The following is a 27,067-nucleotide window of genomic DNA, read 5'->3' as shown; positions in this document are numbered from 1 at the left end:
TCCCTTTAAGAGCACACTTACAGGGAGTTTTCACTCCAGTTCTCCAGGGCCAGATACAGTACTGAGTTCAAGAACTGATCAGGTTATGGAGTCAATCAAGTTGAGTGATCCTGAGCATCGCACCAGTTTGTTTGTTTCTGCATTATTTGTAAACATGAGGTAAAGCTGTTCAATCCAATTTAGACAGAATGGGAAGTTGAGACAGTCATGCTAGATTTATTTTGCATATTATAATTTAAAAAAAAGTTTTAAAGGGATAGGAAAGTCAAAATTAACCTTGCATGATTCAGATAGAGCATGTCATTTTATGACACTTTTAAATTCACTTCTATTTTCAAATGTGCTTCATTCTCTTAGTATCCAGGATCAGAACTATCATTGGTGCAGCAGGGCCCAAGTGCTGAGGGGGAGGGGCTTAGCAACCACAGGCATATGCAGAATGTGTACAATCCAAATGCAGTGGAGCCTTTTATTAGTGCAGGTTGCAGATCCATCTATCTATCCTCAAAATCATTATACAGAGCAGCATTTATGTTATTACTTTTGCTTAATACTGAGTTACCTTTGAGGGAGCCCAAACATTTTTTTGCACCAGGGCCCCCTGTTGAGTAGGTCCGCTACTGGTATCCATTGTTGAAATAGATTATGTACATACCCTAAACTAGTGGGAGCTATCTGGTGATAGGTGTCTGCACATATTTGTCTTTTGCGAGTGGCTGACTAGATGTGTTCAGCTAGCTCTCAGTATTTCATTGCCACTCCTTCAGCAAAGGATATAAAGAGAATTAAGCAAATTTGATAATATAAGTAAATTGCAAAGTTGTTTAACATTATATAGCCTGTCTGATTCCTGAAAGAACAAAAATTGGGTTTCATGTCCCTTTAACAAAAGCAACAGAAAGGCAAAATAGTGTTATGTATAATTGTTTCATTATAACTTTTGAAACAATAGGTTAGAATTAGAATATTTATGCCAGCAGCAAATTTGAAGGGGCATTCATTGTATATTATGATTATTTTACAATGTCATTTTTCAGTTCTATTTGAAGACTCGTAAAATTTTATACAGCAGAGATATAGAGAACTTTTTTTTTAATCTAAAGAAAGTAATAAATGATAAATCTATATAACTAAATGTTAGCATGAGCAGAAAAATGGTTCAACATAGTTTGTTAGATCAACGTGACTGGTTAGATTTCTTTTTTTTCTGCACCCTCTTATTTTTTTTTGTTGTTTCTTTTTTTACCTTAAAGTTGACCTTTTCTGTTCTAGAAAGGTTATATGCCAGTATTACTAATTAAAGGCTGCTAGTGTTAGTGCGCATGCGTGAGCATGCACCTCTCATAGCAGGCTGCTGAACTTTAACACAGTGTTTGCGTTCTATTAAAAAACAAAAGACAAACAATTATGTCAACAAATATTTCACTTCAAAAATATTTAACCTCTTAAGGACATATGACGGAATTTTTCCGTCATAAAACAATTGAGCAAACTGAAAGCTGTGTCCTTAAAGGGTTAAACTGAGAGTTCTATAAATTTGTCCTGGAGTTTAAGAGCAAAAAAAACAAAAACAGACTGTAGATAATAATATATAAATAAGATTATGAATAATTTTGATAATTAATACCAAAAATATGAATATTAAATCTTTCATTTGGTCACTGAACATAAGACATATGATCCAAGGTTCAATGAAATCCTTTAGCAAAATGCTTCACTGTATATACAGCTATTCTAATAATTACAAAATTAACCGTGACAAGTGTTATGCATGTATCTTTACATCTTTGGATAAGATGATCAAGCCTGACATTTTCTATATGTAATAATAACAAACTGGAAAATGCTATACTTCTCCAAGGGGTGTTCCCTGCATTTCTGTATGTGAAGGAGAGACAAGCCCAGTGCAATATAGCACTGCATGACATGAGAGTTCTGCTGCATTTAAACGTTGTGCTTTGCATTTTACATTACTTTACACTTCAGATTAAAGGGCCAGTAAACCTACCAAATAATGTTATATAATTCTGCAGATAGTGCAGAATTATATAACATAAGCTTAGCTGTAGCTTTCTATATTAAAGGACTGCCGAGATATTTACCTACGAAAATGAATTTTATAGAACTCTGCTCCTAGCTCTACTGAGCGGGTCTGTTTTTGTTCATTAGCGCATCGCGGCACGCTGTCTACTCACAGCCGGCCCGATCGCGCCATTAAACTCAATGTAGATCGCTCCCGCTCTGGTCTGGTTTAATAGCGCGATAAGGCCGGTTGTGAGTAGACAGCGTGCTGCGATGCACTGATGAAAAAACAGACCGCTCAGTAGAGCCAGGAGCGGAGTTCTGTAAAATTCATTTTTGTAGGTAAATATCTCTGCAGTCCTTTGATATAGGAAGCTGCAGCTAAGCTAAAGTTATATAATTCTGCACTATGTGCAGAATTATACAACATTATTTGGTAGGTTTACTGGCCCTTTGAAGGGACATTCCGGACAAAATGTAAATGCACATAGATGAATTATATATTTACATAGAAACATATTTGCATTATACATGTATTGGCAAAAATGCTCCTAATAAAATATATCACTGTTTTAGTGTTAACATTTTTCTGTGCATGTAATGCATAGCTAGATATTCTTTTAAAAAATGCTATTAAAAACAGGGGCACTTTCATTCATCAAAGTTTAGAAGGCAGCCGTTTTGATTAAAAACTTATCTTTGTTTTTTTCACAGCCAGAGCAGCTTCCCCCACCCGGAGATCATCTCTTCACACGTCATCAATGACTAATCCAGCTTCCTCCAATCATGGCATGGCCTCAGACAATGACTACCCTGGGTTGAAAGCCGTGATTGGAGGAAGCTGGATTAGTCATTGATGACGTGTGAAGAGAGAATCTCCGTGTGGGGGAAGCTGCTCTGGCTGTGCAAAGAAGAGAGGTAAGTTTTTAATCAAAACGGCTGCTTTGTAAACTTTGATGAATGAAAGTGCCCCTGTTTTTAATAGTATTTTTAAAAAACGGGCTTTCATTCATCAAAGTTTACCTTCACTTTAAGGACCAAGGACGTACCCTGTATGTCCTCAGGGGTATCAAGCGTTGGAAGCCATCCTGATCGCTTCCAACTGCTTTCAAGGTGTTGCAGTGATGCCTCGGTATTGAGTCATCACTGTAACACCTTTTTTTAGCCACCGATACAGATAGAGCCACTCTGTGGCCCTCTCTGTATAGGGCATTGATGGAGCCGATCATTGGTGGGTGGAAGCAGCAGCAGGGAGGCGGGTGGTGCGGCCCATCAATGTTCCTACATCCTGTTCCGGTATCCGACATGTGTGCGTCAGTCAGCTGAAGCGACATGCGGGGACAGGTGGGGGCGCGTGCGTGCGCATGCGGGGGAGCGCACGCACGCCAAATAACGATCTATGCAAACATTTTTTTTTAAAGAACCACAGTATTCGGGACATCTGGGATGTTGGGCAAGGGATCTGGGAGGGAGGTGGGATATTGAGGGGGGGCAGCTACACTACAGAAAATCTTATTTTCATTTTAAAAAAAAAATACACACATTTTTGGGGGGCAAACTGAGTACTGGCAGACAGCTGCCAGTACCCAAGATGGCAGCAAATAGGTAGAGGGGGGAGGGTTAGAGAGCTGTATGGGGGGGATCAGGGAGGTTGGGGGCTAAGAGGGGATCCAACACTGCAGAATCAATATAAGGAAAGAAAAAAAAATTAAAAATGCTTTCTGCCAGTACTTAAGATGGCAGTGTCAATTGTGAGGTGGGGGAGGGAAGAGAGCTGTTTGAGGGGGGTCAGGGAGGGTTCAGGGGTGGGATGTGTCAGGTGGGAGGCTGATCTCTACACTAAAGCTAAAATTAACCGTAAAAGCTACCTAAATTAACCCATTCACTGCTGGGCATAAAACAAGTGTGGTGCGCATCAGCATTTAGCGGCCTTCTAATTACCAAAAGGCAACGCCAAAGCCATATACTGTATGTCTGCTATTTCTGAACAAAGGTATGTCTGCTATTTCTGAACAAAGGGGATCCCAGAGAAGCATTTACAACCATTTGTGCCATAATTGCACAAGCTGTTTGTAAATAATTTCAGCGAGAAACCTAAAATTGTGAAAAATTTAACACATTTTTTTATTATTTATCGCATTTGGCGGTGAAATGGTTGCATGAAATATAACTAAATGGGCCTAGATCAATACTTTGGGTCGTCTACTACACTACACTAAAGCTAAAATTAACCCTACAAGCTCCCTAATTAACCCCATTACTGCTGGCCATAATACACGTGTGGTGCGCAGCGGCATTTAGCGGCCTTCTAATTAACAAAAAGCAACGCCAAAGCCATATAAGTCTGCTACTTCTGAACAAAGGGAATCCCAGAGAAGCATTTACAAACATTTGTGCCATAATTGCACAAGTTGTTTGTAAATAATTTCAGTGAGAAACCTAAAGTTTGTGAAAAAGTTTGTGAAAAAGAGAACAATTTTTTTTATTTGATCGCATTTGGCGGTGAAATAGTGGCATGAAATATACCAAAATGGGTCTAGATCAATACTTTGGATTGTCTACTAAAAAAAATATATACATGTCAAGGGATATTCAGGGATTCCTGACAGATATCAGTGTTGCAATGTAACTAAAAAATGGTTTGGAAATAGCAAAGTGCTACTTGTATTTATTGCCCTATAACTTACAAAAAAAGCAAAGAACATGTAAACATTGGGTATTTCTAAACTCAGGACAAAATTTAGGAAATATTTAGCTAATGGTATCTTTAGAAAGTCCATTTAATGGCGAGAAAAACTGTATATAATATGTGTGGGTACAGTAAATGGGTAAGAGTAAAATAACAGCTAAACACAAACACAGCAGAAATGTAAAAATAGCCCTGGTCCCAAATGGTCAGAAAATGGAAAAGTGCTGTGGTCCTTAAGGGGTTAAAGTGCTGGTGCACGGCGCATACTTAAATACACGTTTGAAACAGCTATAGCTTTTATTAGAAGCATTTTTGATAATACATGTATAGTTTCAAAAATGCTTATATTCAAAACTCAAATGCATTCATGTGCATTTGAATTTTGGCTGGAATGTCCCTTTAAGTTTTATTACACATCAACTTTCCCGTTTCTATTTTGTACTTTACTTTGTATACAACAGTGTATTTAGGATTGTGAATTTTACAAATTCTGGTTATGCTTTCACCATTTCTGTGTAACTTTAACAAATTAGAATAACACGTTGTATATTTATAAGTATCTTTTACAAATTACATTGCATTTTGTATTTCTTTTATTTAAAATAAAACTGAAAAACTGACAGCTTCAGTTTCCCAGAGTGCTTTACTGATTTTTATGGGACTAATAAGCAAAGATTCTCTAGTTTGGAGAGAAATTATAGTGCAGACTTCACAGGTGCTAAACTCACTAAATGCTATATGAAAAGGGGTGGAACCTGGAAGTCCCAGAGAGATGGGAGGTGCCATAGAAAGTAATGAGGCTCTGTGAGATACAAAATTTCATATGGGAAAGAGAAGGTAACTGGAGAACACCTGGGGCTGGTATAAAGGTTCAGATTGCATCAATTACAAATTAAAATGAAATATTTTCACTACAATTTAACTTGCTTTTGCCTATAGTTTAGTATATATTACCTTTCTGTCAGTTAAATATGTCTATTAAGAATTGGGAGGAAACATCACCTACATTCAGCTGGCGAAAAAATTCAGTGAGACCAGCTTTTTTAAAATGCTTACAACATTTCACAAGACTTATGAGAGAACTTCATACATACCCTGGGAACTTTACTGTTCAACCCAGGGAACTTCCATTTCCCTTCCATTTTTTAAAGATGTGTTTTATTTTGCAATAGAGAAAATACAAAGTGCAATGTAAGTTGTAAAAGATACACAGAAATATACCAAGTATAATTCTAATATGTTAAAGTAACAGAAACTTTTACAAAATAATTAGAATTTGTAAAATCACTGCTGTAGCCAAATCTAAATGTATTAATAGAAAATAGAAAGTGCAAAGCTTAAATGTAATAATACTGAAAGGACCCAATCTGAAGTGTAAAGTAATTTAAAATACAATGCACAAAGTGTAAGTGTAACAAAACTCTCATATCATGCAGTGATATATTGAACTAGGCTTGTGTCTCTTCTTCAGATACAGAAATGAGAGAGATTTTGCAGTACTAAATAGTTCTGCACATTTTTTGGAGCATTCAGTAAATTCAGCCCCTGCGAAGTCTGCACTACATTTTTTCTCCAAGCAGGAGAATCTTTCATCATCAGGCCCTTAGAAAGACAAAATCCCCAAGGGCCTTTTGGATAAAAGAAAAAAAGAAAAGACAAGAGTTCACCTGGAGTTGGACAGAGCTTAGTAGCTTGCCCTAAGGGATCATGGCCACCCAGGATGCAGCTGCTTTTAGCTCACTTTTGTGTCCATATTTTGTTTCTCGTTGATTGGAACATAGTAGGTGACAGGCTTTAATTGGAAGTATATAAACAGTACAATAATATAAATGCATTTAAAAATGTGGGGGGAAAAAGGCTTTTCAATGGCTTTGAATTTGAAACACAAAAACCAATGCAAAACATTTTTTTAACAGCTCTTCAAATAGTTATGAATAGACTCCATTTCAACCCATAAGAATTTAATTTGCTGAGCAAAAACAACTCCATATCTGCTTCAAATTCACGCACACAGTAAAAGCTCTCACTGAAAGAGTGAATGATTTTTTCTAGATGCTTTTGGCAAATACAAGTGATAATTTGCATTTAGTTTTGGCTTTAAATGCTTGCACTATTTTAACAACCTTCTTTTGTTTCAAGTAGTGTTTAATTCTAAATTAATATTACATTTTACAATTATTCCATTAAAAGATAACAATACAGAGACTGGAAAAAAACACATTAGTAATAGCCAAGATAACAATAAATTAAGATGTACCTGTCCGAGAGGTGGTGGCACAGCCATTGGTGGAATCATGGGTGGCATCATTGCATGTGGAATTGGGGGAATTGCTGGAGGCCTCTGCCCAATTGGTGGCATTCCAATTGGTGGAAAAGGTGGCGGAATGCCTGGTGGAGGCATCTTTAATATAAACACAAAAATAAAATGGAGAAATGTATAAGTGCATATGTATTACAAAATATTACAAATTAATAAATAAAATAAACACAAATTGTAACTGCACCACTCATATTTTACTTGTTGTTTTGTCTTTTTAATCCTTTTTGCAAAACAAATACAATTACTGAAACAGTATAATAAACTGGGAACGTATTAAGAACACTCAGTAAAGCAAGTTGATTGTTTACAACTGCAACCAATTGGAATGTAAATGAGCAGTAAACAAAGCAGCAAGGTTCTCCAATTTGCTTCAGTATCTTGATATTCTTTGTTGAAGGAGCAGCCATGCATTACTAGGAGCTAGCGGAACACATTTGGTGAGCCAACGACAAGAGGCATATATGAGTAGCCGCCAATAACCAACTACAGCCTCTCCTGTCAAGCCTGGTACCGCATTTAAAAGTCAGTAGTTAAGAGTTTTATGGGCTAACGCCGTAACATAAAACTCTTAACTAAAGTGCTAAAAAGTACACTAACACCCATAAACTACCTATTAACCCCTAAACCGAGCCCCCCCCCCCCCCCCACATCGCAAACACTAAAAAAAAAAATTAACCCCTAATCTGCCGAACCGGACATCGCCGCCACTATAAAATATTTATTAATCCCTAAACCGCCGTCCTCCCGCATCCCAAACACTAGTTACATTTTATTAACCCCTAATCTTCCGTCCCTAACATCGCCGACACCTACCTACATTTATTAACCCCTAATCTGCCGCCCCCAACGTCGCCACCACTATATTAAATTTATTAACCCCTAAATCTAAGTCTAACCCTAACACTAACACCCCCCTAACTTAAATATAATTTAAATAAATCTAAATAAAATTACTATCATTAACTAAATTATTCCTATTTAAAACTAAATACTTACCTATAAAATAAACCCTAAGCTAGCTACAATATAACTAATAGTTACATTGTAGCTAGCTTAGGGTTTATTTTTATTTTACAGGCAAGTTTGTATTTATTTTAACTAGGTACAATAGTTATTAAATAGTTATTAACTATTTAATAGCTACCTAGTTAAAATAAATTCAAATTTACCTGTAAAATAAATCCTAACCCAAGTTATAATTACACCTAACACTACACTATAATTAAATTAATTACCTAAACTAACTACAATTAAATACAATTGAAAAAAATTATCTTAAGTACGAAAAAAAAACACACTAAATTACAGAAAATAATAAAATAATTACAAGTTTTTTAAACTAATTACACCTAATCTAACCCTCCTAATAAAATAAAAAAGCCCCCCAAAATAATAAAAAGCCCTACCCTATACTAAATTACAAATAGCCCTTAAAAGGGCCTTTTGCAGGGCATTGCCCAAAAGTAATCAGCTCTATTACCTGTAATAAAAAATACAATACCCCCCAACATTAAAACCCACCACCCACACAACAAACCCAACTCTAAAACCCACCCAATCCCCCCTTAATAAAACCTAACACTAACCCCTTGAAGATCACCCTACCTTGAGAAGTCTTCACCCAGCCGGGCCGAAGTCCTCAACAAAGCCGGGCGAAGTGGAAGTGGGTCCATCTTCAAGACATCCGATGCGGAGCATCCTCTTAAAACGAAGTCCAACTGAAGAATGAAGGTTCCTTTAAATGACTTCATTCAAGATGGCGTCCCTTGAATTCCGATTGGCTGATAGAATTCTATCAGCCAATCGGAATTAAGGTAGAAAAAATCCTATTGGCTGATCCAATCAGCCAATAGGATTGAACTTCAATCCTATAGGCTGATTGCATCAGCCAATAGGATTTTTTCTACCTTAATTCCGATTGTAACTTAGGTTAGGATTTATTTTACAGGTAAATTTGAATTTATTTTAACTAGGTAGCTATTAAATAGTTAATAACTATTTAATAACTATTGTACCTAGTTAAAATAAAAACAAAACTTGCCTGTAAAATAAAAATAAACCCTAAGCTAGCTACAATGTAACTATTAGTTATATTGTAGCTAGCTTAGGGTTTATTTTATAGGTAAGTATTTAGTTTTAAATAGGAATAATTTAGTTAATGATAGTTATTTTATTTAGATTTATTTAAATTATATTTTAAGTTAGGGGGTGCTAGTGTTAGACGTAGATTTAGGGGTTAATAAATTTAATATAGTGGTGGCGACGTTGGGGGCGGCAGATTAGGGGTTAATAAGTGTAGTTAGGTTGCGGCGACATTGGGGGCGGCAGATTAGGGGTTAATAAATATAATGTAGGTGTCTGCAATGTTGGGGGCAGCAGATTAGGGGTTCATAAATATAATGTAGGTGGCGGCGGTGTACGGAACGGCAGATTAGGGGTTAATAATATAATGCAGGTGTCGGCGATGTCGGGGGCGGCAGATTAGGGGTTAGTAAGTGTAAGATTAGGGGTGTTTAGACTCGGGGTTCATGTTAGGGTGTTAAGTGTAGACATAAAATATATTTCCCCATAGGAATCAATGGGGCTGCGTTAGGAGCTTTACGCTGCTTTTTTGCAGGTGTTAGTTTTTTTTCCAGCCGGCTCTCCCCCATTTATTCCTATGGGGAAATCGTGCACGAGCACATTTTACCTGCTTACCGCTACCGTAAGCAGCGCTGGTATTGAGGTGAGATGTGGAGCTAAATTTTGCTCTACGCTCACTTTTTTGCGGCTAACGCCGGGTTTGTAAAAACCCATAATACCAGCGTTGTCTGTGGTGAGCGGTGAGGGAAAAATGCTCGTTAGCACCGCACAGCCTTACCGACAAAACTCGTAATCTAGGCGCAAATGTGGTAAATTGCTGTAGATCAAAATCATATGCTCAATTTGAATCATTAATTTAATTCTGACTTATTACTTTGAAAATTATAGATATGCATTTAAACATATGTTATAGTTATCAAGCCGTCAACCGCAAATACGCTGGAATTATGCAGCGTATTTGTGGCGAGGCTGATTCGCCTTAGTTATCAAGCCCTACTGCCCGGCAAAAGTAGAATCTAGTGACGTAAGCTTCGATCCGCCGGACTCAGTCCGACACAGATTGATGCTTACGTCACTACAGATGTTCCGAACGCAAGTTGGGCACAATCTGACTACTTTTGGTAGTTAAAGAACCAAAAGCGAGAGGGGGTGAGGGAACCAATCACACAAACAAGAGATACTCAAAAGTCCTGTAATTCACACACCGCAAATGAATAATAACGGTGTACCCAAAGTAATTAGTTATGTGTATCAGCGATCATTCACACTGTGTAAGCAAAGCATATATTGCGTACAGTCTCACCTCTGCTCACTTCGATCCAAAAAGCTCAAAGGCTCAGAAGAAATCCTAGAGGGAGAGCCATCAGGTTATTTCATTTCCTCGGCACGCTGTATCAGCGTTGTCTTAACTTCATATCTGTCGCTGTCACCGACCAACCGGAACTTTTCCAGAGGCGCTGTGTATACACGCCCACCAGGGGGCGTATCCAAATTACACCAGACGATCCTCCAACCGGATGGCTAGAATAGCAGCTGCGACCACCGTCACACAGAATCTCCACTGGGTCTCCACCAATCCTCGGGCTGCTTCGCGCTGTGCCTTTTCAAAACCGGCACCGTGGCTCTGTAGGACCTTTGTGAACCCAGCGTTCAAAAAGTGCTAAGTACTCCGGGGATACACAGGAAACAAGGCAGGGGCACTAGCGCTCTAAAGGCATATAGAGTCCACCACACAAAAGGAACAAGAGCGCTAGTTTAAAATATAAAACATAACCTTTATTGGTTATTAAAATTAGGACATACAGTCAAATGAGAAAAAATAGAGTTGGGATACCTCTGGTAGTCTGCCAGCCAGAGGTATCCCAACTCTATTTGTTCTCATTTGACTGTATGTCCTAATTTTAATAACCAATAAAGGTTATGTTTTATATTTTAAACTAGTGCTCTTGTTCCTTTTGTGTGGTGTACTTTTGGTAGTTATCAAACTACTACCAGGTACGCTCGCCACTATTCCGGGCCAGCGTACCTGGATTTCAATCCGCCGCCCTGGAGGCAGCGGATCCCATAGGAATCAATGGGAGTCTGACCATAGCGAAAGCTCATGTTCGCTGCTGCCCGATATCCCATTAATTCCTATGGGAAATGTCTATACCTAACACCCTAACATGTACCCCGAGTCTAAACACCCCAAATCTGCCCCCCCCTACCCTGCTACAACTAAATAAAGTTATTACCCCCTAAACCGCCGCTCCCGGACCCAGCCGCCACTATAACAAACATGTTAACCCCTAAACCGCCACTCCCTGACCCCGCCGCAACCTACATTATACATATTAACCCCTAATCTGCCGCCCCCTATACCGCCACCATCCAAAATAAACTAATTAACCCCTATCCTGCGGATCCCAGACCCCGCCGCAACTAAATAAATTGTTTAACCCCTAAACCGCCGCTCCCGGACCCCGCCGCCACCTATATTAAACTTATTAACCCCTATCCTGCCCCCCCTATACCGCCGCCACCTATATTAAAATTATTAACCCCTAAACCTAAGTCTAACACCCCCCTAACTTACATATTATTTTAATAAATCTAAATATAAATTACTATTATTAACTAAATTATTCCTATTTAAAACTAAATACTTACCTATAAAATAAAACCTAATATAGCTACAATATAACTAATAATTATATTGTAGCTATTTTAGGATTTATTTTTATTTTACAGGCAACTTTGTATTTATTTTAACTAGGTACAATAGTTATTAAATAGTTATTAACTATTTAATAACTACCTATATATTATATTAGGTGTAATTAGTTTAAAATTCTTGTAATATTTTTTTATTTTCTGTAATTTAGTGGGGGGTTTTTGTAATTTAGTTTAGTTTATTTAATTGTATTTAATTGTAGGTATTTGTAGCTAATTTATTTAATTAATTTAATGATAGCGTAGTGTTAGGTTTAATTGTAACTTAGGTTAGGATTTATTTTACAGGTCATTTTGTATTTCTTTTAGCTAGGTAGTTATTAAATAGTTAATAACTATTTAATAACTATTGTACCTAGTTAAAATAAATACAAAGTTACCTGTAAAATAAAAATAAATCCTAAAATAGCTACAATGTAATTATTAATTACATTGTAGCTATCTTAGGGTTTATTTTACAGGTAAGTATTTAGTTTTAAATAGGAATAATTTATTTAATTATAGTGTAGTGTTAGGTGTAATTGTAACTTAGGTTAGTTTTTATTTTACAGGTAAATTTGTCTTTATTTTAACTAGGTAGCTATTAAATAGTTAATAACTATTTAATAACTATTGTACCTAGTTAAAATAAATACAAAGTTGCCTGTAAAATAAAAATAAATCCTAAAACTATTAGTTATATTGTAGCTATATTAGGGTTTATTTTATAGGTAAGTATTTAGTTTTAAATAGGATTAATTTAGTTAATAAGAGTAATATTATTTAGATTTATTTAATTAATATTTAAGTTAGGGGGGTGTTAGGGTTAGTGTTAGACTTAGGTTTAGGGGTTAATAATTTTATTATAGTGGCGGCGGTGTAGGGGGGCAGGATAGGGGTTAATAAATTTATTATAGGTGGCGGCGGTATAGGGGGGCAGGATAGGGGTTAATAGGTATTATGTAGGAGGCGGGGTCCGGGAGCGGCGGTTTAGGGGTTAAACAATTTATTTAGTTGCGGCGGGATCGGCAGGATAGGGGTTAATAAGTTTATGTAGGTGGCGGCGATATAGGGGGGCAGGATAGGGGTTAATAGATATAATGTAGGTGGCGGCAGGGTCCGGGAGCGGCGGTTTAGGGGTTAATATATTTATTATAGTTGCGGTGGGGTCTAGGATCGGCGGTTTAGGGGTTAATAACTTTATTTAGTTGCGGGGGGCTCCGGGGGCGCCTGTATAGGGGGTAGAACAGTATAGTATAGTGTGAGTGCTTAGTGACAGGGGTATCAATAAAGCTGTAAAAAAGCCGAAGAGCAGCAAGATTGATGAGTGATAACTATCACAGTCCGCTGCTCATCGCCCCGTACTTAGTGCGCGGCTTTTTGACAGATTTATTGATAACTTTGGCGAACGTATTCAGGTCCGCGGCGGCGATCTGAGGCGAGCTTAGGCGAGCATATTGGGCCGACGAATGCAGGTAAGTAGACGGCTTCATAACTAGAGGCTATTAAATGTATCTATGAACGTAAGCTGGAAAAAAAAAATACAACTAGCAGTAGGTCTCTAAGCAACAGAGTGAGTACTTCAGAATACAAACATTCAGGTAAAATATTAACTCAAAGGCCATGCAAAAACGTAAATGTAAAAAAGTCACTGAGCTGGAAAACTTGCTATCTAAATAGGTCTGAAAAACGTCTCAACAGGATCTGCATAAGAAATGCATTATATACATCAATAAAAATGTACTTGGATAAAATAAATGTTTTAGCACTAGATTATTCTGATTATAGAGATTTGGTCTAAGGAACATGCATCAGTACCGTTTGTTCTGCAATTCTTACGTACAGTATGTATTGTAGTAATGACTCTATACGAATAGTTTATATTTTCTGTAATGCTATAGGACTTGTGATGTTACAGTAGGCATTTTAGTAGTTTGCCTGGAAACAAGATGCTGTTTTACTTTCAATTGAATGTGGAGAAATGCCTAACAAAATCAATATTCCTTAGTACTTTATACTTTAGACATGTTAAAGCATGTTGTATGGCACACAATTGTCAACCACTGTTGTATGGTATTAGTACATTATTGTATAATACAAAGCCAGAATAAGCACTTTAGGCATGTAAAGCATGTTGTATGGTATTAGTACATTATTGTATAATACAAAGCCAGAATAAGCACTTTAGGCATGTAAAGCATGTTGTATGGTATTAGTACATTATTGTATAATACAAAGCCAGAATAAGCACTTAAAGGACCAGTCAACACATTAGATTTGCATAATCAACAAATGCAAGATAACAAGACAATGCAATAGTACTTAGTCTGAACTTCAAATGAGTAGTAGATTTTTTTTATAACAAATTTCAAAGTTATGTATATTTCCACTCCCCTTGTACCATGTGATAGCAATCAGCCAATCACAAATGCATATACGTATAGTCTGAAGTCTATAGTGAATTCTTGCACATGCTCAGTAGGATCTGGTGACTCAAAAATTGTAAATATAAAAGACTGTGCACATTTTTTGTAATGGAAGTAAATTGGAAAGTTGTTTAAAATTACATGCTGTATCTGAATCATGAAAATTTAATTTAACCTGAGTGTCCCTTTAAGGCATGTAAAGCATGTTGTATGGTATTAGTACATTATTGTATAATACAAAGCCAGAATAAGCACTTTAGGCATGTAAAGCATGTTGTATGGTATTAGAACATTATTGTATAATACAAAGCCAGAATAAGCACTTTAGGCATGTAAAGCATGTTGTATGGCATTAGTACATTATTGTATAATACAAAGCCAGAATAAACACTTTAGGCATGTAAAGCATGTTGTATGGTATTAGTACATTATTGTATAATACAAAGCCAGAATAAGCACTTAAGGCATGTAAAGCATGTTGTATGGTATTAGTACATTATTGTATAATACAAAGCCAGAATAAGAACTTTAGGCATGTAAAGCATGTTGTATGGTATTAGTACATTATTGTATAATACAAAGCCAGAATAAGCACTTTAGGCATCTAAAGCATGTTGTATGGTATTAGTACATTATTGTATAATACAAAGCCAGAATAAGCACTTTAGGCATGTAAAGCATGTTGTATGGTATTAGTACATTATTGTATAATACAAAGCCAGAATAAGCACTTAAGGCATGTAAAACATGTTATATGGTATTAGTACATTATTGTATAATACAAAGCCAGAATAAGCACTTTAGGCATGTAAAACATGTTGTATGGTATTAGTACATTATTGTATAATACAAAGCCAGAATAAGCACTTAAGGCATGTAAAACATGTTGTATGGTATTAGTACATTATTGTATAATACAAAGCCAGAATAAGCACTTAAGGCATGTAAAGCATGTTGTATGGTATTAGTACATTATTGTATAATACAAAGCCAGAATAAGCACTTTAGGCATGTAAAACATGTTGTATGGTATTAGTACATTATTGTATAATACAAAGCCAGAATAAGCACTTAAGGCATGTAAAGCATGTTGTATGGTATTAGTACATTATTGTATAATACAAAGCCAGAATAAGCACTTTAGGCATGTAAAGCATGTTGTATGGTATTAGTACATTATTGTATAATACAAAGCCAGAATAAGCACTTTAGGTATGTAAAACATGTTGTATGGTATTAGTACATTATTGTATAATACAAAGCCAGAATAAGCACTTTAGGCATGTAAAACATGTTGTATGGTATTAGTACATTATTGTATAATACAAAGCCAGAATAAGCACTTTAGGCATGTAAAACATGTTGTATGGTATTAGTACATTATTGTATAATACAAAGCCAGAATAAGCACTTTAGGCATGTAAAACATGTTGTATAGTATTAGTACATTATTGTATAATACAAAGCCAGAATAAGCACTTAAGGCATGTAAAACATGTTGTATGGTATTAGTACATTATTGTATAATACAAAGCCAGAATAAGCACTTAAGGCATGTAAAGCATGTTGTATGGTATTAGTACATTATTGTATAATACAAAGCCAGAATAAGCACTTTAGGCATGTAAAACATGTTGTATGGTATTAGTACATTATTGTATAATACAAAGCCAGAATAAGAACTTTAGGCATGTAAAGCATGTTGTATGGTATTAGTACATTATTGTATAATACAAAGCCAGAATAAGCACTTTAGGCATGTAAAACATGTTGTATGGTATTAGTACATTATTGTATAATACAAAGCCAGAATAAGCACTTAAGGCATGTAAAGCATGTTGTATGGTATTAGTACATTATTGTATAATACAAAGCCAGAATAAGCACTTAAGGCATGTAAAGCATGTTGTATGGTATTAGTACATTATTGTATAATACAAAGCCAGAATAAGCACTTAAGGCACGTAAAGCATGTTGTATGGTATTAGTACATTATTGTATAATACAAAGCCAGAATAAGCATTTTAGGCATGTAAAGCATGTTGTATGGTATTAGTACATTATTATATAATACAAAGCCAGAATAAGCACCTAAGGCATGTAAAGCATGTTGTATGGTATTAGTACATTATTGTATAATACAAAGCCAGAATAAGCACTTTAGGCATGTAAAACATGTTGTATGGTATTAGTACATTATTGTATAATACAAAGCCAGAATAAGCACTTAAGGCATGTAAAGCATGTTGTATGGTATTAGTACATTATTGTATAATACAAAGCCAGAATAAGCACTTAAGGCATGTAAAGCATGTTGTATGGTATTAGTACATTATTGTATAATACAAAGCCAGAATAAGCACTTAAGGCACGTAAAGCATGTTGTATGGTATTAGTACATTATTGTATAATACAAAGCCAGAATAAGCATTTTAGGCATGTAAAGCATGTTGTATGGTATTAGTACATTATTATATAATACAAAGCCAGAATAAGCACCTAAGGCATGTAAAGCATGTTGTATGGTATTAGTACATTATTGTATAATACAAAGCCAGAATAAGCACTTTAGGCATGTAAAGCATGTTGTATGGTATTAGTACATTATTGTATAATACAAAGCCAGAATAAGCACTTAAGGCATGTAAAGCATGTTGTATGGTATTCAGTGATTTCCACAGAAAGGTTTGCCAGATGGGTGGTATTATGTAGTAGTGGGGTGGGGGCAGTGTAATGCTTTGCAATATTATAACATTGTTATAGCATTCTTATTTATTAATGTTACTTGAGGCACCCAAACCACAAATTAATTTAATAATTTAACATGAATTGATTAAATTATAATATGCGCAACATACGTTGAAAACATATAATAATAACTGTTAGCTCCATATTGGCTTAAATTTTATCCCAGTGGTCAGTAGAATCAGCCGGTTGGTGTACCCACTAAAAAGGCCCTGGGGAGAACACTGGGTATTAGTACATTATTGTATAACACTAGTCAGAATAAGCACTTTAGGCATGTTAAAGCATGTTGTATAGTAAAGGACAACATAAAAAAACAGAATTTATGCTTACCTGATAAATTACTTTCTCCAACGGTGTGTCCGGTCCACGTCATCATCCATTACTTGTGGGATATTCTCCTCCCCTACAGGGAAAGGCAAGGAGAGCACACAGCAAGAGCTGTCCATATAGCTCCCCCTCTGGCTCCGCCCCCCAGTCATTCGACCGACGGTTAGGAGAAAAAGGAGAAAACTATAGGGTGCCGTGGTGACTGTAGTGTATAAAGAAAAAGAAAAAATTTTCAAACCTGATTAAAAAACCAGGGCGGGCCGTGGACCGAACACACCGTTGGAGAAAGTAATTTATCTGGTAAGCATAAATTCTGTTTTCTCCAACATTTGTGTGTCCGGTCCACGGCGTCATCCATTACTTGTGGGAACCAATACCAAAGCTTTAGGACACGGATGAAGGGAGGGAGCAAATCAGGTTACCTAAACAGAAGGCACCACGGCTTGCAAAACCTTTCTCCCAAAAACAGCCTCCGAAGAAGCAAAAATATCAAATTTGTAAAATTTGGCAAAAGTGTGCAGAGAAGACCAAGTCGCTGCCTTACATATCTGATTAACAGAAGCCTCGTTCTTGAAGGCCCATGTGGAAGCCACAGCCCTAGTGGAGTGAGCTGTGATTCGTTCAGGAGGCTGCCGTCCGGCAGTCTCATAAGCCAATCGGATAATGCTTTTCAGCCAGAAAGAAAGAGAGGTAGCAATAGCTTTTTGTCCTCTCCTCTTACCAGAGTAAACGACAAACAAGGATGATGTTTGTCTAAAATTATTTGTTGCTTCTAAATAGAACTTTAAAGCACGGACTACATCTAAATTGTGTAACAAACGTTCCTTCTTTGAAACTGGATTTGGGCACAGAGAAGGAACAACTATTTCCTGGTTAATATTCTTGTTGGAAACAACTTTTGGAAGAAAACCAGGCTTGGTACGCAAAATAACCTTATCTGAATGGAACACCAGATAGGGTGGATCACACTGCAAAGCAGATAATTCAGAAACTCTTCTAGCAGAAGAAATAGCAACCAAAAACAGAACTTTCCAAGATAGCAACTTGATATCTATGGAATGTAAGGGTTCAAACGGAACCCCCTGAAGAACTGAAATAACTAAATTTAGACTCCAAGGAGGAGTCAAGGGTCTGTAAACAGGTTTGATTCTGACCAAAGCCTGTACAAAAGCTTGTACCTCTGGCACAGCTGCCAGTCGTTTGTATAACAAGACAGATAAAGCAGAAATCTGTCCTTTTAGAGAACTCGCTGACGATCCCTTATCCAAACCTTCTTGGAGAAAGGAGAGGATCTTAGGAATTTAATCTTACTCCAGGAGAATCCTTGGATTCACACCAACAGATATATCTTTTCCATATTTTATGGTAAATCTTTCTCGACACAGGTTTTCTGTCTTGGACCAGAGTATCTATCACTGAATCTGAAAACCCACGCTTGGATAAAATCAAACGTTCAATTTCCAAGCAGTCAGCTGCAGAGAAATTAGATTTGGATGTTCGAATGGACCTTGTACTAGAAGATCCTGTCTCAAAGGTAGCTTCCATGGTGGAGCCTATGACATATTCACCAGGTCTGTATACCAAGTCCTGCGCGGCCACGCAGGAGCTATCAGAATCACCGAGGCCTTCTCCTGTTTGATCCTGGCTACAAGCCTGGGAAGGAGAGGGTACGGTGGAAACGCATAAGCTAGGTTGAACGACCAAGGCGCCACTAATGCATCCACTAGAGTGGCCTTGGGATCCCTGGATCTGGACCCGTAGCAAGGAACCTTGAAGTTCTGATGAGACGCCATCAGATCCATGTCTGGAATGCCCCATAATTGAGTCAACTGGGCAAACACCTCCGGGTGGAGTTCCCACTCCCCCGGATAGAAAATCTGACGACTCAGATAATCCGCCTCCCAGTTGTCTACTCCTGGGATGTGGATTGCAGATAGGTGGCAGGAGTGATCCTCCGCCCATTTGATGATCTCGGATACCTCTCTCATCGCCAAGGAACTCCTTGTTCCTCCCTGATGGTTGATGTAAGCTACAGTCGTCATGTTATCTGACTAGAATCTTATGTATCCGGCCTTCGCTAGATGAGGCCAAGCCCGGAGAGCATTGAATATCGCTCTCAGTTCTAGGATGTTGATCGGGAGAAGAGACTCTTCCCGAGACCATAAACCCTGAGTTTTCAGGGAATCCCAGACCGCGCCCCAGCCTGATAGACTGGCGTCGGTCGTGACAATGACCCACTTTGGTCTGTAGAAACTCATTCCCTGAGACAGGTGATCCTGTCTCCTGGAGCATGCACAGTTGTAATGGTCTTAAACGAATTCGAGCAAAAGGAACTATGTCCATTGCTGCAACTATCAACCCTACTACTTCCATGCACTGAGCTATGGAAGACTGCAGAATAGAGAGAAGAACTTGACAAGCGTTTAGAAGCTTTGACTTTCTGACTTCTGTCAGGAAGATCTTCATTTCAAAAGAATCTATTATTGTTCCCAAAAAGGGAACTCTTGTCGACGGAGACAGGGAACACTTTTCTACATTCACCTTCCACCCGTGAGATCTGAGAAAGGCTAGAACAATGTCTGTATGAACCTTTGCCTTGGAAAGAGACGACGCTTGCATTAGAATGTCATCCAGATAAGGTGCCACTGCAATGCCCCTTGGTCCTAGAACCGCTAGAAGGGACCCGAGCACCTTTGTGAAAATTCTTGGAGAAGGCTAGTCCGAATGGGACAGCCACGAACTGATAATGTTTGTCCAGAAAGGCTAACCTTAGGAACTGATGATGATCTTTGTGGATAGGAATATGTAGATATGCATCCTTTAAATCCACGGTAGTCATATATTGACCCTCCTGGATTGTAGGTAAAATTGTTTGAATGGTTCCATTTTGAACGATGGAACTCTGAGAAATTTGTTTAGAATTTTTAAATCCAGAATTGGTCTGAAAGTTCCCTCTTTTTTGGGAACTACAAACAGATTTGAGTAAAAACCCCTGAACTTGTTCCACAGTTGGAACTGGGTGTATCACTCCCATCTTTAACAGGTCTTCTACACAATGTAAGAATGCCTGTCGACTTATTTCGTTTGAAGATAAGTGAGAAATGTGGAACCTTCCCCTTGGGGGTAGTTCCTTGAATTCTAGAAGATAACCCTGAGAGACTATTTCTAGTGTCCAGGGATCCTGAACATATCTTGCCCAGGCCTGAGCAAAGAGAGAGAGTCTGCCCCCTACTAGATCCGGTCCCGGATCGGGGGCTACCCCTTCATGCTGTCTTGGTAGCAGCAGCAGGCTTCTTGGCCTGTTTACCCTTATTCCAGCCTCGCATTGGTTTCCAAGCTGGTTTAGTCTGGGAAGCGTTACCCTCTTGTCTAGAGGCTGCCGAGTTAGAAGCCAGTCCGTTCCTGAAATTGCGAAAGGAACAAAAATTGGACTTATTCTTAGCCTTGAAAGGCCTATCCTGTGGGAGGGCATGGCCCTTTCCCCCAGTGATGTCTGAAATAATTTCTTTCAATTCTGGCCCAAAAAGGGTCTTACCTTTGAAAGGGATATTAAGCAATTTTGTCTTGGAAGATACATCCGCCGACCAAGACTTTAGCCAGAGCGCTCTGCGGGCCACAATTGCAAACCCTGAATTTTTCGCCGCTAATCTCGCTAACTGCAAAGCGGCGTCTAAAATAAAGGAATTAGCTAACTTAAGTGCATGAATTGTGTCCATCACTTCTTCATACGGAGTCTCCCTACTGAGCGACTTTTCCAGTTCCTCGAACCAGAACCACGCCGCTGTAGTGACAGGAATAATGCACGAAATAGGTTGAAGGAGGTAACCTTGCTGTACAAAAATCTTTTTAAGCAAACCCTGCAATTTTTCATCCATAGGGATCTTTGAAAGCACAATTGTCCTCAATGGGAATGGTCGTGCGTTTGGCTAGTGTAGAAACCGCCCCCTCGACCTTAGGGACTGTTTGCCATATGTCCTTCCTGGGGTCGACCATAGAGAACAATTTCTTAAATATAGGAGGAGGGACAAAAGGTATGCCTGGCTTCTCCCACTCCTTATTCACTATGTCCGCCACCCGTTTAGGTATCGGAAAGGCATCAGGGTGCACCGGGACCTCTAGGAACTTGTCCATCTTGCACAAGTTTTCTGGGATGACCAGATTGTCACAATCATCCAGAGTAGATAGCACCTCCTTAAGTAATGCGCAGAGATGCTCTGATTTAAATTTAAATGTCACAACATCAGGTTCTGCCTGCTGAGAAATTCTTCCTGTATCAGAAATTTCTCCATCTGAGAAACCCTCCCTCACTGCCACTTCAGACTGGTGTGAGGGTATGACAGAAAAATTATCATCAGCGCCCTCCTGCTCTACAGTGTTTAAAACAGAGCAATCGCGCTTTCTCTGAAATGCTGGCATTTTGGATAAAATATTAGCTATGGAGTTATCCATTACTGCCGTCAATTGTTGCATAGTAACAAGCATTGGCGCACTAGAAGTACTAGGGGTCGCCTGCGCGGGCATAACTGGTATAGACACAGAAGGAGAAGATGTAGAACTATCTCTACTTCCTTCATCTGAGGAATCATCCTGGGCAACCTTATTATTTGTGACAATACTGTCCTTACTGTGTTTGTACGCTATGGCACAATTATCACATATATTTGAAGGGGGAACCACATTGGCTTCCATACATACAGAACATGATCTATCAGAAGGTACAGACATGTTAAACAGGCTTAAACTGGTTAATAAAGTACAAAAACCGTTTTAAAACAAAACTGTTACTGTCTCTTTAAATGTTAAACAGGGCACACTTTATTACTGAATATGTGAAAAACTATGAAGGAATTATCCAATATTTACCAAATTTTCACCACAGTGTCTTAATGCATTCAAAGTATTGCACCACAATTTTCAAGCTGTTAACCCTTAAAATGTGGAAACAGGAGCCGTTTGCAATTTTAACCCCACTACAGTCCCAGCCACAGCCTTTGTTGTGACTTCAACTATCCCAGGGGGGTATTTCAAGCCTTCTAGGAACTTTTTCAGTGGACACCAGACCCTCTCACATGCATCTGCATGCACTGTACTTAAAAGAAACTGCACAATAATGGCGCGAAAATGAGGCTCTGCCTAATACAGTGAAAGGCCCTTCCTGACTGGGAAGGTGTCTTAACTAGTGCCTGGTGAAAAAAAACGTTCCCCAAATAATAAAAGTGTGAAATCCACTTCAAACTTTAAATAAAAACTTAAATAAACAATCGATTTAGCCCTTAAGAGTGTCCACCAGTTAATAGCCCATAATAAGCCCTTTATTCTTTCTAAGTCTAAGAAAATGGCTTACCGATCCCCATGAGGGAAAAATGACAGCCTTCCAGCATTACACAGTCTTGTTAGAAAATGGCTAGTCCATACCTTGAGCAGAAAAGTCTGCAAACTGTTCCCCCCAACTGAAGTTCTCTCATCTCAACAGTCCTGTGTGGGAACAGCAATTGATTTTAGTTACTGCTGCTAAAATCATACTCCTCTTTTAAACAGAACTCTTCATCTCTTTCTGTTTCAGAGTAAATAGTACATACCAGCACTATTTTAAAATAACAAACTCTTGATAGAAGAAATAAAAAACTACAACTAACACCACAAACTCCTCACCATCCCCGTGGAGATGCTACTTGTTCAGAGCGGCAAGGAGAATGACTGGGGGGCGGAGCCAGAGGGGGAGCTATATGGACAGCTCTTGCTGTGTGCTCTCCTTGCCTTTCCCTGTAGGGGAGGAGAATATCCCACAAGTAATGGATGACGCCGTGGACCGGACACACCAATGTTGGAGAAACATATTCTGAAAGAAGACACATACTACAGTAAATTTTCTTGCTGCCATGAAAACTGTAATTAAAACACCAAACTTAATATACATCTGTATAGTGTTGTATTATGCAAGTGAGAACCATTACTAAACATGTTAAGCCATGTTGTATGTTACATGATAAAGGTTAAAAAGTTTACCTCAGGAACTGATGTGCTGTTGTTGTCAGCAATTTTTTCACATTTAATTGAAAGCAAAACAGTTGCTAGTACCCAGTGAAACGTCTGAAATGCATTTTGTGACATTACAAGTCCTTTAGCAAAATGGGAACTAGCATTTATTTTAAACAGTTTTGACACATGCTGAAAGTGTAATGCCAACAAAAAAATTGTACTTCCAAAAGAAAAAAAATAATTGTGCAAGTGAAAAGTGTACTTCCAAAATATAAAATTGTATTTCCAAAAAAAGACTTGTATTTGTAATGAAAGATTTGCATTTAAAAAAAAATAATTGTATTTGTAAATTTAGATTTCTATACATATGTCACAATTTATGTACAATGATAAAGAATCACACACACTTGTCATTTTGACATCAATCTTATTCCATATTCTACAGGTTTTATTTTTAACAGAGATTATCACAACAATATAAACACATTTATTAATAAATGAAAAAAGCAACTTACAAAAGGTGGAGGCATCAGGGGAGGTACAGTAGGGAAAGGTGACGGCTGCCCGGGAGGAGCAGTTCCTGAGTCTGGCACTGACTGGAAGCAAAAATAAATAAATATATAAATATATATATATTAAATCAGCAGCAACTGTGTAATTGTCAACTGGTGAAACAGTAAATAAACACTTTGGGCTAGATTACAAGCGCTTTCGCTTGAGCGTAAACGTTGCTAGAAGTAATCTATTTATACGCATGGGATAGTTCGCATATTAGAAGTTGAAAGTAAAAGTTTTGCACGCAAGCGAAACCCAACGCGTGCTATCTTGAGGACTTCAGATGTCACTACTACGCTAACTTATTCTCCCCATAGACTTTAATAGAGAGTGTAGAAGAAGAAAAAAGCTACACTTACAGTTGAGGGAAAAAATTATTTGATCCCCTGCAGATTCTGTACATTTGCCCACTGACAAAGAAATGACCAGTCTATAATTTAAATGGTAGGTTTATTTGAACAGTGAGAGACAGAATAACAACCAGAATCCAGAAAAACGCAATTCAAAAAAGTTATAAATTGATTTGTATTTTAATGAGTGAAATAAGTATTTGACCCCTTTGCAAAACATTACTTAGTACTTGGTGGCAAAACTCTTGTTGGCAATCACAGAGGTCAGATGTTTCTTGTAGTTGGCCACCAGGTTTGCACACATCTCAGGAGGGATTTTTTTCCCACTCCTCTTTCAAGATCCTCTCCAAGTCATTAACCCCTTAATGACAACTGACGTACCAGGTACGTCATGCAAAAACGACCAGTTAATGACAATAGACGTACCTGGTACGTCAGTTGTCTAACAGAGTGCTGGAAGCGATCGCAATCGCTTCCAGCAGCTCTCAGGGTATTGCAGTGATGCCTCGATACGGAGGCATCCTGCAATACCTTTTTAGAAGACTCCGATACAGAGAGAGCCACTCTGTGGCCCTCTCTGCACCGGTAGCGATGGTGCTGTTCGTTGGTAATTGGGAGCGTAGCAGGGAGGCGGGTGGGCGGCCCATCGCTACCCAGCATCGGTTCCTGTGAGTGCAATGTGCACGCTGTGTGCCGGGAGCGTGCAGGGGGCCTGCGGGGGCGCGCGTGCATTAGCCACTGACACCAATGAGGAGGGAGAGGGGGGAAAAAAATATTACATTTTTTTTTTAAATATAAAAGGATCTGGGGGGGGGGGTATTGTGGGGGGGCTGCTACACTACAGAAAAAGTTTTAAAGTGCAAAATTAAAAAAAATACTTTTGTTTTTGGGGGCAAACTGGGTACTGGCAGACAGCTGCCAGTACCCAAGATGGCGGCAATTAGGTAGGGGAGAGGGTTAGAGAGCTGGGGGGGGGGGATCAGGGAGGTTGGGGGTTAAGGCAGGGGTCCATCACAGCTAAAATACTTTCTGCCAGTACTTAAGATGGCGGGGACAATTGTGGGGTGGGGGAGGGAAGAGAGCTGTTTGGGAGGGATCAGGGGGTGGGATGTGTCAGGTGGGAGGCTGATCTCTACCCTAAAGCTAAAATTAACCCTGCAAGCTCCCTACAAGCTACCTAATTAACCCCTTCACTGCTGAGCATAATTCACGTGTGGGCGCAGCAGCATTTAGTGGCCTTCTAATTACCAAAAAGCAACGCCAAAGCCATATAAGTCTGCTATTTCTGAGCAAAGGGGATCCCAGAGAAGCTTTTACAAGAATTTGTGCCATAATAGCACAAGCTGTTTGTAAATAATTTCAGTGAGAAACCTAAAATTGTGAAAAATGTAAAAAAAAAAAAAATTATTTGCTCGCATTTGGCGGTGAAATGGTGGCATGAAATATACCAAAATGGGCCTAGATCAATACTTGGGGTTGTCTACTACACTACACTAAAGCTAAAATTAACCCTACAAGCTCCCTAATTAACCCCTTCACTGCTGGGCAAAAAACACATGTGGTGCGCAGAGCCATATAAGTCTGATATTTCTGAACAAAGGGGATCCCAGAGAAGCATTTACAACCATTTTTGCCATAATTGCAGAAGCTGTTTGTAAATAATTTCAGTGGGAAACCTAAAGTTTTGGCATGAAATATACCAAAATGGACCTAGATCAATACTTTAGGTTGTCTTCTAAAAAAAAATATATACATGTCAAGGGTTATTCAGGTATTCCTGACAGATATCAGGGTTCCAATGTAACTAGCGCTAATTTTGAAAAAAAGTGGTTTGGAAATAGCAAAGTGCTACTTGTATTTATTGCCCTATAACTTGCAAAAAAAACATGTAAACATTGAGTATTTCTAAACTCAGGACAAAATTTAGAAACTATTTAGCATGGTTGTTTTTTGGTGATTATAGATGTGTAACAGATTTTGGGGGTCAAAGTTGTGTGTGTTTTTTTCCATTTTTTCCCTCATATTTTATAATTTTTTTTATAGTAAACTAGTCCAAAAAAGCCCGTTCACACGTGCCATTTTTTGCAGTACAGTGGTCCTACCCCTTGCGTTCTCTCCCTCCCACTCTCTTTTGCTTTCTCTCTCTCCCCCTCTCTTTTGCGCTCTCTCTCCCCCTCTCTTTTGAGCTCTCTCTCTCCCCCCTCTCTTTTCGCTCTCTCTCTCCCCCTCTCTTTTGCACTCTCTCTCTCCCCCCTCTTTTGCGCACTCTCTCTCTCTCCCTCTCTATCTCCCCTCTCTCTCTATCTCCCCTATCTCTTTCTCTCTCTCCCCTCTCTCTCTCCATCTCCCCTCTCTCTCTCTCTCCCCCCCCTCTCTCTCTCCCCCCTCGCTCTCTCTCCCCTCTCTCTCCCCTCTCCCTCTCTCTATCTCCCCTCTCTCACTCCCCTCTCTCTTCTCCTCTCTCTCTTCTCTCTCTCTCGCTCCCCTCTCTCTCTCCCCCCTCTCTCTCTCTCCTCTCTCTCGCTCCCCTCTCTCATCACTCCCCTCTCCTCTCTTCCCTCTCCTCTCTTCTCTCCCCCCTCTCTCTCTCCCCTCTCTCTCTCTCCCCTCTCGTCTCTCTCTCCCCCCTCTCTCTCTGTCTCTCTCTCTATCTCCCCCCTCTCTCTTTCTCTATACCCCCTCTTTCTCTCCCCTCTCTCTCTCTCCACATCTCCCCTCCCTATCTCTCTCTCCCCTCTCTCTCTCTCTCTCTCTCCCCCCTCTCTCCTCTCTCTATCTCCCCCCTCTGTCTCTCTCTCCCCTCTCTCTCCCCACCTCCCCCCTCTCTCTCTCCCCCCCCCCCTCTCTCTCTCCCCCTCTCTCTTTCTCTCTCCCCTCT

At 38.8% G+C, this 27,067-nt stretch overlaps 1 protein-coding gene across 4 annotated transcripts in view; it reads right to left on the bottom strand.

The window, feature by feature from the left end:
- The window catches only part of PRPF40B (pre-mRNA processing factor 40 homolog B), a 296,834-nt gene that overhangs the window by 209,800 nt on the left and 59,967 nt on the right, over nt 1-27,067 (bottom strand). For all 4 annotated transcript variants that reach the window (XM_053708036.1, XM_053708037.1, XM_053708038.1 and 1 more), the window contains exons 2-3: nt 23,800-23,880; nt 6,969-7,112 (exon numbers count right to left, since the gene is read on the bottom strand). In XM_053708036.1, coding sequence (XP_053564011.1) covers nt 6,969-7,112; nt 23,800-23,880 — 225 coding nt within the window. The remainder of the gene's footprint in view (nt 1-6,968; nt 7,113-23,799; nt 23,881-27,067) is intronic.

The sequence above is a fragment of the Bombina bombina genome, chromosome 3 (assembly GCF_027579735.1).
Source record: "Bombina bombina isolate aBomBom1 chromosome 3, aBomBom1.pri, whole genome shotgun sequence".
Lineage (NCBI taxonomy): Eukaryota > Metazoa > Chordata > Amphibia > Anura > Bombinatoridae > Bombina > Bombina bombina.
Note: the sequence above shows the minus strand (reverse complement) of the source record. Positions and strands in the feature narration are given on the sequence as shown.